The sequence below is a fragment of the Notolepis coatsorum genome (genome assembly GCF_963971535.1).
Source record: "Notolepis coatsorum genome assembly, chromosome: 15".
NCBI classification, from domain to species: Eukaryota; Metazoa; Chordata; class Actinopteri; order Aulopiformes; family Paralepididae; genus Notolepis; species Notolepis coatsorum.
In genome coordinates this window covers 2822383-2835905 of record NC_140179.1, presented here as the reverse complement: position 1 = coordinate 2835905, position 13523 = coordinate 2822383, and the positions used below count along the sequence as shown (strand labels likewise).

The 13523-nt window shown below is 39.5% G+C and overlaps 1 protein-coding gene across 1 annotated transcript in view; it reads left to right on the top strand.

Moving 5' to 3' along the window:
- Positions 1-6035, top strand: part of LOC311241630 (amine sulfotransferase-like) — a gene marked incomplete at both ends in the record, with an annotated part of 28918 nt that extends 22883 nt beyond the window's left edge. Inside the window, 4 exons of the mRNA XM_084330506.1 lie at positions 4311-4437; positions 4621-4715; positions 4907-5087; positions 5905-6035. Of these exons, the coding sequence (XP_084186632.1) occupies positions 4311-4437; positions 4621-4715; positions 4907-5087; positions 5905-6035 (534 nt within the window). The remainder of the gene's footprint in view (positions 1-4310; positions 4438-4620; positions 4716-4906; positions 5088-5904) is intronic.
- Between the last annotated feature and the right edge of the window lie 7488 nt (positions 6036-13523).

The window sequence follows — 13523 nt, the reverse complement described above, 5'->3', positions numbered from 1 at the left end:
CTGTGAATGAACCGCTCACATGTGGTGTTTCATAATTATTAGGGATGAGAGGAATACAGTACGAGCGGTTTATCTATTTCCTTCTACATTTTCCTTCCTTTCATTCACCTTTTGTGTGGGCTGGTTTTCAAAAGAAATAATGGGTGTTAAGCTGTTGATAACTGTGGATAATAACGCATGTGTACACTGGGAGCCGGAACTAATCACCAGTAAAGGTCAGCTGGTGTTTCCAGAGGACGGTGAAGTGTGGCACACACAGTGGCAACGCAAGGGGCGTGATTGCGAAACCTAGCCGCATTTCTCGGAGACGCTCTCTGATTGGCACTGACTGACGCTCTCTGATTGGCCACTGACGCGTTTGCCCAATCGTGTGACGAGCTGTGTCTTTGCCCATTTCCACGTCAAACAGCTTGCAAACTACCTGGCATTCTATCGCCATGCTCTAAGACAAACTCTAACCTTAACCAACTTCGAACGAGTGCCTAAGCTTAACCAGTGTAGAAACAGGCGTCGGCCAATCAGAGAGCGTCTCCGGGAAATGCGGCTAGGTTTCGAAATCACGCACGCAAGGGGCGTGCTTTTTTTCCTTAGCCTCTGTGAGCGAAGACGCTCTTTGATTTCAGCGAAGAAGAAAAAGATGCTCTCCGATTGGCTAACCCTAACCCTAACTCTAAGCATAACCACGTTTTTGCACTATATAGTATTGTATATTAGTACACTGCATAGTATTGTATATTATATGCAGGGGTGTAAAAAGTACCCAGAAATTATACTTAAGTGAAAGTATGGGTACTGTCTCAAAATCTGACTCAAGTAAAAGTCAGAGTATCTGGCTAAAAACACACTTGAGTAAAAGTCAAAAAGTCCTACCTTTAAATGTACTTAAGTACTAAAAAGTAAAAGTAATTTTTTTTTTTTTTTTTAAAGGATTCCATCATCGGCCAAGTTTTCATTTTAACTATACATTGCACCAGGTGAGTTAGTTGAAGAGGTGAGCCAATTAGTGAAATCATCAGCTGGTGTTTAGGCAAGGCTGGAATGAAACCAAGCATACACTCTGCCCACAATGGAATGTGTTCTGCTGAAATGAAAGAACAGAGGACATTTAATTTAATAATGTCATTTATCAGCTATCTGTGAGAAGAATCACATATTAGTTGTTTCTCATGAGTGGGATTCATCCAAAAACTGAGATAAGAGTGTTCTTCATTACTGGAAAAGATTCACTCTGAGGCGCTTTAACAATGGATCACTAGAAGGCTTGCCAGGGGCAAGGTCATCTCTTTAGACTGAGGAATTTAACAGTCAGTTTTCCAAACACCCCACCCCACACATCAATCCCCACCACATCCCCATCCAAGACACACACCCTGTCTTGTCAGTCACTGACTCTATTCTTCTGATAGCAGGTGTTTAATCAAAGATCCCCACTTTCTAGTCTTGCACAAGGACCAATCAGCATGGGTATGGGCAGGTTCATTTTCCATTGATGGGGATTTGATTGGCTGTTTACCTGCGGTCGCAGGATTAATAACGTTAGTTTGACCAGATAAACAATTCAAAAATACTCATTAAAATGGTTGGACCTGCAAGATTTGTACTTTGTTCTTTGTAGGTCTGCATTTTAAATGTAAGGAGTAAAAAGTATGTTTTTTTTTCTCTGAAATGTAATGGAGTAAAAGTACAAAGTATACAAACCTAATAATACTTGAGTAAAGTACAAATCCCCCAAAACAGTACTTAAGTATTGTAACGAAGTACAATTACTCAAGTACTTTACACCCCTGATTATATGGTAACTCAGTTACGTCTATTCTGCATCGAACATTGTACATATGTCTATACTGAACACTGTGACCTCATTTTCTACTTCTAATTTACATGCTATACTATGTTATTTGATACTTATCTTGTCTAGCACAGTCTCTGGAGCGTAACAGTAAGAAGCATTTTGTATGAAAGTATTCTGTACTTCTGTATGACAACTATTAAAGAAACTTGAAACTTGAAACTTGAAAGAGGGCCTAAGCATAACCAGTTCGAAAGAATGCCTAAGCATAACCAGTTCGAAAGAATGCCCAAGCAAAACCACTTCGTAAGAATGCCTAAGCATAGCCACTTCGAAGTAGAGAATATATGTACAAGGCGGAAGAGACCCTTCGGAGCTAAACCAGTCAGAGAGGGTCTTTTCTTCTTCGCTGTACGCGGCCTAGCCAATCAGAGAGCGTCTTCGCAAACAGAGGCTACGGAAATAATTCACGCACGCAAGCGAGTTAGATGAGATCTCGGCCATCTTGGTCACAAGACTGAACCCTACTCACCGTGAAGTGCCTGTGGACTTTTTTTTATTTAGAAAAGCAGTATTTGTTTTGTCATTAGACCGCTAACTAAAGAAATCAGCAGCCGCTCAGGAAGGGGCATCAGACGGAACTGACCCCAGGCCTGTGATCTTGTGTACAGATTTGGTAAGCTAACCCCTACCATTATTCATCTGTCTTCTTTGAAAACCAGACCAATTGGAATATTTTTTTTGGATTACTCCCGACCACAGGTAAGGGCGATTTGACGTACATTTTTGCTTGGTCCTGCAATGCTTTCATACTGATCGGGCTGATAACCGTTTTTTGTGTTCAATGCGAATGACAATCAAATAATCAGAAACGACCCCCCCCCCCCTTTCATGCATTCATGATGGAACATAATACCTATAATGTGGATTTGATTCCAAAAACAATAGCAGGTTCAGGAAGGAAACGGCAATGTCTACAATGTAATCAAGCATTTCATGAATTACCGCTCTAAAACCATACTTATATTCACCACGGTATAATATATTTTATGGATGGAAAAATTATCTCTTTTTTGCATCTTGACCGGAAGAAACTCAATGTCAAATGACTATAGTATTGCATCCATGGCTATATATAGAGAATATAGATTTAGCTCTACAAACAAGGTGACTAACTCCCATCGTTTACAGCTTGGCAGTAGCTACCACAGGATAAGGATAATAGCTGGCAGCCAATGAGTTAAGATTCAAGAGGTTTATTTGTCACATACATACCAGGGCATACAGTGAAATGTTGGTGGCCATGCCCGCTTTGATTGTGAAATAATACTAAATAATAAAATAGACATAATAAACAGATCATAAAATAGACATAAAATAGACATGATAAAATAGACATGTTAAAGTCCTGAGATAATGCAATACAATGTTAGCTACGAATTAAGGCACTGGGTCCTATACACTACTATACAATATACAGTTTTTACTCTATATCCTTATGCTATACTTGCTATTTCTAAACTATACTATACAAGATTATGTATTTAGATTGTGTGGATGTAAAGAATTCAATGACATTTTACTATGCTCTCTGAAAAAATTCTAACTATTTAACAGGGTCATATAGCTCTTAATAAATTGTAACTATTTAACAGGGTCATATAGCTTATAACTCTTAATTAATTTCCTTTTATATGCTATTTGTCCCCATTATAGACTAATAAAAGAGATGTATCTTTATATTAACAGAGTTGTCTGAGCTCTCATTTACATATAGCATTTATTAGTGCATTTGTCAGTTTTGAGCATAGACACATTTGATTATGAAATAAAAAAAAATCCTCAATCAAGGTCAATGTATGTATAGTATGTATTATGTCTTTATAATGGTGTTTTGCATCTTCATTTATTTAACTGGACCGTATGGCTCTTAATAATATATCTTTTCGATTCTTCTGCTACGTTTCCGGTCTTTGCTGATTACAGTTTGGACCTCACTTGTTTTCTATTAATTGCCATTTCTGTTGGTTCCAATTACGCTGATGATGGCCTTTAGCTGAAATGCGTTCCTTGTTACCCACAATAAATAGGAAGACTATTGATCTGCAAGTACTGGTATTCTATTTATTTTGTATTTTTCTCGACCTTCGAACAACTTTGCTATGCAACGGTATATCCAGTGATGAATCTTAAAGGTGCTTAGATAACATTCAGCCACTAGATGTCAGACTAGAGCACCAACATATCATTTATCCAATCAGGTATATTCCACGTGGGGAAATGGAAAGTAGGGAGGGGATACATGCACGCAACATGTAAACAACAACATTCATTTTATTAAATGTTTGATTAATTAATTATAATTCATGAATCAAGTTATTTCGGGGAGGGGAAGCTTTTTAATTATTACTCTACATAAAAATGTTATCCATAGCACCTTTAAATTACAATTGGCAATCAACATCAAAATACAAATCAATAAAAATATAAATTCTAAAATGTTGTCTATTGTTTATTCAAGGTAATATACGTGAGCAGAAACCCCAAGGATGTTCTTGTGTCCTATTTCCACTTCCACAAGTTTGCAGCCATGCTGGAGACGCCAACGGATTTCAATGACTTCCTTGAAAGGTTCATGAAAGGGAACGGTGAGACCAGTGTTGAGCACAACATGGAGAGCTGACTCTAGTCAACTCTGGTTCATAATCATTAATGCTGACAGTCTGCCTCTGCACATGTGATCATGACATTGGTTCATAATAATGAATGCTGATAGTGACAGTCTGCCTCTGCACATGGGATCATGACATTCTTGCTTTTTGTCATTGCAGTGTTTGCGAGCTGCTGGTTTGAGCACATTAAGACTTGGTACTCTCACAAGGACGACATAAACATCATCTTCATCACTTACGAAGAGATGATTCAAGTACGAACTCATGTGATTTAGTCATTTTAGTGGATCCGTGTCGCCCCCATAGGCTGGGTCATATTCTGTTCAGTATGTGGGTAACTATCGATAATTATACAAAGTGTTTGTGAAAAGCAGTCTGGTTTATCTCTGTCTGTTTGCTGTGCGTGTGCGTGTGTGTGTGTGTGTGTGTGTGTGTGTGCGTGCAGGACCTGAGGTCAGTGGTGGAGAGGCTCGCTGTGTTCCTGGGTAAGGAGCTGTCTGATGATCAGCTGGCCAGCGTGGTGAAACACAGTACCTTCGCAAACATGAAGCACATCCCACAGGCCAACTACGAGAGTGTGCCTGACGATATGGTGAACCACAACCATGGGAAACACATGAGGAAAGGTGAAGTATGCTGTTATATACTTTTACAAATATATATATGTGGCAATCATTTCAGATAAAGCAATTCCCCTGTTGTCCTGAGTTTCATAACCACGTTTTGGCCTCACTTTCCATGGTCTTGTTCTTCTGCAATGCTGGGGTGTCTAGCACTGTCCTGTGGCGTCTACTAAATCAAATCAAATCACATTTATTTGTAAGGCCCGACAACACACGTTAATGTCCCCGTGGGCCGTACACGTCTTCTTTAAACAAGTCAAGAAGAAACATCACAATAAGTCAAGAACAAAACAAGAACACCATAAGGTAATTTTTTTTTTAAATAAATGCAAAATAAATTCAACACTTTTTTACGGGACACTATAGGTTTTGAGGCGAGCAGATCTGCTAGCGATTGCTTTGGAAGAGCTCCTCCCCCTCAGAGCAAGTCTCGATAGTCCGGTTCATTCATTGACCCATTTCTTTCAGAGTTCAAAAGGTAGGCGATACTGCCACCTGGTGATATTCAATCGGCATTGCAATTCCAACGTAGGTAGATGAATCATAGACACAGAGGGCTCCGGGTGACCGTATATAGAACGTGGATCAAAGGAAAAGATCAAAACCCGAGTATACTCGGGTTTCTGGCGCTCAACGCATGGCGAGATAACCTGACTATGGCCGTGAAAGAGTTAAAGAAGACTTGTCCAGCCCATGAGGACATTACCTTGTGATTTCGGGGTTTACAAATACATTTGATTTGATCTGTAAAACTACCCGATACATGCTGTGTTGTTTATGTTTAAGATTAAAAGATCTCTCTCTCTCCCTCCATTACCAGGCACCATTGGTGACTGGAAGAACCACTTCACCGTTGCTCAGAGTGAGAGGTTTGACCAGGTCTTCCAGAGGGAGATGAAGGACTTCCCCCTCAACTTTACATGGGACATCAATGACATCGTACCTGTGTGATGTCATCAGTGTAATGCCATCAGCAGTCACACACTGAGGCTGGAATTACAAGAGGGTGGGTGGGTCAGTGTTGTCATAGAAACGTTCTGCGAGAACGCTAGGGGGCGCAACCTCATCCTCTTCTTATTATTCTACTACCAAGGAAGGAAATAGATGTTGTCTTTATGGCAGCGGTAATACGCATACGTCTGTCTCAAAGAGTCCTGCATGTATAACAAATGCGCATGTTGGTGAATTTATGACTGTGTGCCATTATTACTATCAATGTAATAATTGTGGAATATTTTTCTTTTATATTTTTTATTATTATTGCAAAACAAAAATTATTAAAAGTCAGTACTCAACACATAATGCATAATGAAATTAACAGTCAAGGTGGTTAAAGTTACATGCAAGTACAGAAACGAGACAAAAAAAAGGTCTATAATAACATTTTAGCCGTATACAGTGTATATCCAGCGAAATTAACAATTATATAAATGTTATATACTGTAGGACATACCCCTAATACCTATTTTCTAAAACCCTACACACATATGCTCTAGCTCGAACCCCCCCCTCCCGGACCCCTCCTTGGATAGTACCTCCATTATCCCTCACTCCTAACCAGACACTACCATTATAAGCTAGCTTTTATTCTCTCCACCACTTCTACCCACATTGACATTTTGGATTCGTTGAGACCCAGAATTCTTGCTGTAGATATTTCTTGATATATCACATCGAGATATGTAAGAGACCAAACTTTCCGGCAAATTTTTTCCGGTTGAAACCAGCGTGATGCGATCAGTTTTTTAGCTACTGTGATACCCGATAAGACCAATCTCTTTAGCTGTGGATTTACTGCAAACTCAAAAACATCATTTAAAAGCAATACAGAGGGGTGTACTGGTATATTCCAAAATACGAGTTTTGATAATTGATGGGTCACATCTTTCCAGAATGCCTTAACTGGTGGGCAGTCCCAATACATGTGCATAAATGTCCCTTCGTCTCCATTTGTACATTGGGAGCATTTTGAGTCCTGTTTCAGGCCCATTCTGTTCAGTCTTATAGGAGTCAAGTATGTCCTGTGAATATAGTTAAGATTGATTTGTTGATGGTCCGGGTTCCTTGATGTAAGACGGACATTTGCCCATACTTCTTGCCAATCAAAGTCACTTTCCAGGTCTGGAATATCCCTCCTCCAGACAGTGTCTAGTTGAAGGGTTTCATACGAGGACGTTAGTAATTGATAATAAAAACCTGATACAAAACCTCCCAATGTTTCTCTTTCATAGAAAAATTTGTGGTATCTGTGGTGTTCAACTGGTATGTGTAATGGAACACTGTGAGACCTCAAACATAGGCGTAACTGTATGTAAAAAAGCCATGTGGACTCGGTGAGGTTAAACTTTGTGCATATTTCTCCATAACTACAGAAGCCCTGGTTATAAAAAATATCCCCCCATAATTGTGGAATATTACTATAATGAGCTGTATGTGTATGAACCAAGCATCCTTTGTGAAGCACTTTGTTTGACAAGTGTCATGTTTAAATGTGCTATATAAATAAATTTGATTGATTGATTGATTTATGGTTACCGATTTCATGGTATTGTATAATTTTCTTATGAACTCATTCTCAAATGAAGTTGCGGCAAATTATGCATCAATGAAAACAAGTGTGCACCTCACTGCTGGACTGGAATTAAAACATGAAAAAGAATTGATCAGTATGAACAAAAAAAGATTACAATGTATTTCACTAGTCGCCTGCGATGCATCGACTGCACTAACATTGCGCAATGTTTAATGCAAGAATGAATTGCTAATGTTGTACTTTTATAAATGCGTGTATACATTTATAGTACTGGCTATTGGCTGCGATTAAATCTACCAAAATCTGAGAGTGCTGGTCCAAGCGTATTGCTTTCTTTCTATTACATTTATAGTACTACAATTGTTTGTTTATATTAATTCATCTGAATCAAGGGTCTTAACACGGAGGGTAATTCATTTAACGTTGAATATCAAGCTTGTATTGCCACATTTAGATGATGAATAAAACGTTGAAGCTTGTAAAGGCCTGCACTGGGCTGTTTCTCCCCTCATCCCCTCACTACAGGGGTCCCTGAAACAAAACCATGAATGAATGATGTTTGTCATTACAATAGGCTGAAAATGTTCATCGTTTTCTTGTTCGCCTAATAATGTTAACCAATGGAAAGACACACACACCAACGTTCTTCCGCGATAATTTCCCCCCACAGCTGTCAAGAAAGAAAGAAAATAAAAAACGCTAACGTACTTTTGCTGATCTGGATTGGTCCTCTGAGCTCCTCTCCAGTCGAGCTGGGTGTTTAAATCCAAAATATTGATAAATCCTCTGCCATTGTTGTGTAACATGGCATCTCTTCTCTATAGTCTTCTTTCTCTGCTTCACGTCAAGTTAAATCTACGACTAGAAGTGAAACTGAAATGAATATATTAATTATGAATAATTATTTTTCTGTTGTACCGAACTCGTACCGTACCGTGACCCCAAAACCGAGGTACGTACCGAACCGTGGCTTCTGTGTACCGTTACACCCCTACTCTACATACAAATTGTATCTATAGCACCTTTAAGTGAATGAAACTGATCCCAGTCTACGCGCTGGTGGTTGTTCATTTCCGCATCGGTGACCAAATCCCTGTTGTGTAGAAACCCTGATCTGAATGTGTTCTGCTTTTACATCTCCATGGAAACAGAACTGATTGTTACAACGGGATAAGAAGGATCTTTATTATTGTACGGGAAGTGAAACTTGTCAAGGATGCGTCTACAAAAACTAGGCACATAGCGTGTCTTGTAGTGAGCCGGTTTAAGGATATTTAACTGCCATGAAGAGGAAGGGAAGCATCTAGGGTTATCAGATTAGACATGAAATTAGAAGGAAAAAAATTATTCCAGGTTACAAAATACTGTCAATACCAGTCGGAACAGAAAACTAACATTTACACACACTGACAGTGGCCGAACTTTAGAATAGAAGAGAATCTGGTCGTGTACCTGTCAACATGTCTGGTGGAATAGCCAAACTAACCTGCCACAGACTAAATCTGGTAGTTTACCTGTCAATGTGTCTGGTGGAGTAGCCAAACTAACCTGCCACAGACTAAATCTGGTAGTTTACCTGTCAATGTGTCTGGTGGAGTAGCCAAACTAACCTGCCACAGACTAAATCTGGTAGTTTACCTGTCAATGTGTCTGGTGGAGTAGCCAAACTAACCTGCCACAGACTAAATCTGGTAGTTTACCTGTCAATGTGTCTGGTGGAGTAGCCAAACTAACCTGCCAGATTAAATGGATCAGTATTTGGACTGGTGGTAGTTTCCCACCCTGACTGCAGTAGAAGACAGCGGTTCTCAACTTGGGGAGTTGGGAGCCCTCAGGGGGTCATCATGTTTATCATCTTTGGCACAGATGCTTTCTTCTTGAGAAAATAAGGAATATTTAAAGTCTAAAGTCCTCCTCAAGGTATTAATCAAGTTAAATAGCCTGAAAGGGAAAATAAAAGAATTTTTTTTGATGCCAAGTTCACCATTCTGTCTATGCTTGAGTATGTAGGGGGGGTCACTAATAGGAATCCTTCTATTCTTAGGAGTCGTGAACCAAAAAGGTTGAGAACCACTGGTAGGATAGTGTTAACTCACTGCTGCCCTCGGGTGGACAGCCATGGTTTTTCTCCAACTGTAATCTTAAGGCCAGGGAGTTGTTTCAAGTCATGCATTACATCAATTCAGCAACAGACGCAAGTTTAACATACATCTGTTGATTTAATCGCTCCCAAGGTATAAATGAATAATCAAGGCTGTGTAAATGCCCCTTTCGACTCACAACCCAACCATCACTTAAGAGTCTTTATCCCTAGAAAATAAACATGGGGGTTGGTTGGTCTTGGTCAGATGGCAATATATTCCATCTGGTGACGAGGGGGTTAGTCTTGTCTTAATGACGAGAGTCCTCGCTCTTATTCCTGCCTCAGTCCTTATCTCTGCCCATCGCTAAAGGGTCAAAGTCCAGGTCGTCCTCATCCAGGTCCAAGTCGTCGATGTCCTGGAACAGAGACTCGTCCACCTCAACGCTGTTCCCGCCTGGAGCAGAGGCAATGAGACACGAATTTTATGAATCACTTAAAACGGAACATTTTCCTCATCTCTAAGGCCTCCCATATATGAAGTGGATTCTTGTATACATTTTTTTTACTGCAAACATTTTTACATTTTTAAAATGAAAATTTGATACACCCCAAAACTAAACAAAGAGCTCAAATAAAGCCTGGCCATATGGGAGTTGAGGCATATGAACTCACTTAAATTAATAACACAAGCTTGGGATATACCTCTACATTGATTGATTGATTGATTGATTGATTGATTGATTGATTGATTGATTGATTGAAAACAGATTGCAGAATGGGTACAATACAGTACGGCTCAATACACACAATTGTTAACCCTTTCACTGCCACACGACAGAAGATTAACCCTTTACTATCACACAACCGACGGTCGCCGTGAAAGGGTTAACCGGTTAGGTAGTGCAGCAGCGAAAGGGTTAAGGGGATGCAGACCAGAGAAAGACTTTCGTCTTGTTTACATCAGGGTCCCCCATTTTCAATTCACAAGGACATTTATGACATACACAACATACAGATATACAGATATATATCATGACATTTATGACATACAGGTATACAGTACTGTTACATTTGTGACATACAAGATATGTAAATATACAGTACTGTTAAACAGAGATCCTAACAGAAAATATATACATACGCGGGGGAGGAAACTGTACATTTACGGGGGCCAGTTTCGAGTTGCAGCCTCCCGTAGCTGTTTTTAGAGAGCGGTTTTGAAGGTGGGTAGTTTTTTTTACGGCTGTGGGTAGGGCGTTCCACATTGATGTGGCATAATTGCGAAACGTGTTTAGGCCCTTGTTTGTACCGAATCTGGGTTTAACATGATTTGTGGAGCTCCCTCTGGTGTTGTGGTCGTGGTATTCACTGACCTTTGGGAAGTATTTCGACATGTACATGGGTAGCTTAGTGGTGTAGTGTATCTTGTAGACCAGGCCCATTGCAAGTTGCTGTACTCTGTCGTCTACTCTAAGCCATCCTAGGTTGTTAATGGTCAGGGGTGAGGTGGGTTCTAGGAGTAAGGTCAAGCAGTAGTCTGACCAGTTTGTTTTGTGATGTTTGTAATCTTGTTTTTAGTGCCTTTGAGGAGCATAGTCGTAGTACGTATTGAGCCGTACTGTATTGTACCCATTCTGCAATCTGTTAAATAAAGTTTTCAAGTCAAGTCAAGTCAAGTCAAGAGTTTTAATTGTCACGGCATACAGGTATACAATGAAATGCGGCTGGTCTTGCCCGCGACGATGTGCAATACAGTGGTACAACATATAATAGAATCCAATAAAAATACAGTGGTACAACATATAATAGAATCCAATAAAAACAACAGTGCAATAAACAGGTACATGGTGTGCCATCTCGGTATCTGTACATGATGCAAGAGCCCATGTATTGTATTTATTATTTTTATGTCTTTTAATCTACTTTCATCCTGATTTAATTACTGGACTGACATTATTGTTATTATTATTTCTGTTATTGTCCTGTGATTTATCGTTGATTATTACTGTTACTGTATAGTTTGTCCTGTTTCATGTTCAAAAAAGGGAAAATAAAAAACATTTGTTCAAAAAAATAAAGAAATAGGGCGTGACCAACAGTGAGTGCAGATACCAACCACCAGGTGAAATAACTCGAATGACAGTGGGGTTCCTAAGACAAGAACCCCGAACGTTACATACTCCAGTATTCTGCCTTTAATATTGTGATATTATTCAGGGTACTCCAGTATTCGGTCTTTAATATTGTGATATTATTCAGGGTACTCCAGTATTCTGCCTTTGATATTGTGATATTATTCAGGATAATCCAGTATGCTGTGGTTAATATTGTGATATTATTCATGATACACCATTCTGTTTTTAATATTGTCATATTATTCAGGATACTACAGTATTCGGTCTTTAATATTGTGATGTTATTCATGCTGTGATGTGAATGCCGTCCATGTTAGTTTACCTTCAATGGAGAAGTGCATTAAATAACTTTAATGCAAAATAAAAATGGATTGTCTATCGCAGAACACATTCCATTGTGGGCAGAGTGTATGCTTGGTTTCATTCCAGCCTTGCCTAAACACCAGCTGATGATTTCACTAATTGGCTCACCTCTTCAACTAACTCACCTGGTGCAATGTATAGTTAAAATGAAAACTTGGCCGATGATGGAATCCTTTAAAAAAAAATTACTTTTACTTTTTAGTACTTAAGTACATTTAAAAGTAGGACTTTTTGACTTTTACTCAAGTGTGTTTTTAGCCAGATACTCTGACTTTTACTTGAGTCAGATTTTGAGACAGTACCCATACTTTCACTTAAGTATCATTTCTGGGTACTTTTTACACCCCTATATGTTATGATGAATTGAAAATGGGGGACCCTGATGTAAACAAGACAAAAGTCTTTCTCTGGTCTGCAGCACTTTAACAATTGTATGTAGTGAACTGTACTGTACCCATTCTGCAATCTGTTAATAATGTTTTCAATCAATCAATCAATCAATCAATGAGACCACTGCTGTAACAATTGGTAGCCTAATTATCATGCCAATACCACATTTCCTATAAGCCCCTTTGCTTCTTGTTGCAAAGGAGACACTGCCAAGGAGAGCTTGAACAGCCCTTGCTTACTGTAAATGTGAAGTTGTTTTTTGTTGATAAAGCAAGTTTTGTATTGAAAAGTCTTCCTTTGCACCTTAACGCAGTTCAGCAGAAATCCCGTGGATCCAACCCGGTCACACACTATTAGATGAAGACAATACTGAGGCTACCAATGGATGGTCACGGTGTTGTACGTGGATGTGTCTATGTGGGCCTCGTTACAATAAATCATACAGAAACGTACATATATCAGCTCTAACATATATCAGCGTGTTGTCTTTCAACACACTAGTATCTGTTTTGCCCATCTTCTTACAGGGGTGGACCGGCTGTTCCTGGAGAGACAGGCGATAGTTGTCTCTGGGGGGGGGGTTAGGCCTGGGGATGCTTAATGGTTGGGGAAAGTCGACTTCCCTGGGAACTTCAAAGGCATCAATACATCTTTGAATGTTCAAAGCTTATTCAAATGTTCAAAGCTTAAAGAGCTTTCTTTTCTTAAGATAAGAGATAAGGCTATATATCCAACGTCCATTGTTTACAAAAACTCATCGATAGGACTGCAGCCCTTTGTGGGAACGCCCCAAGCGCCATCTCAATACATTGTGAATTTGAAACACTTAAAGGAGCACTTCACTGATTTCCCACCTTAATCCTATAGTTCTGTTGCGAGGAGGTCGTTGGTCGGAACACGTAACTCACCAAAGTGTTCTGTGTCTCGACGAGCTC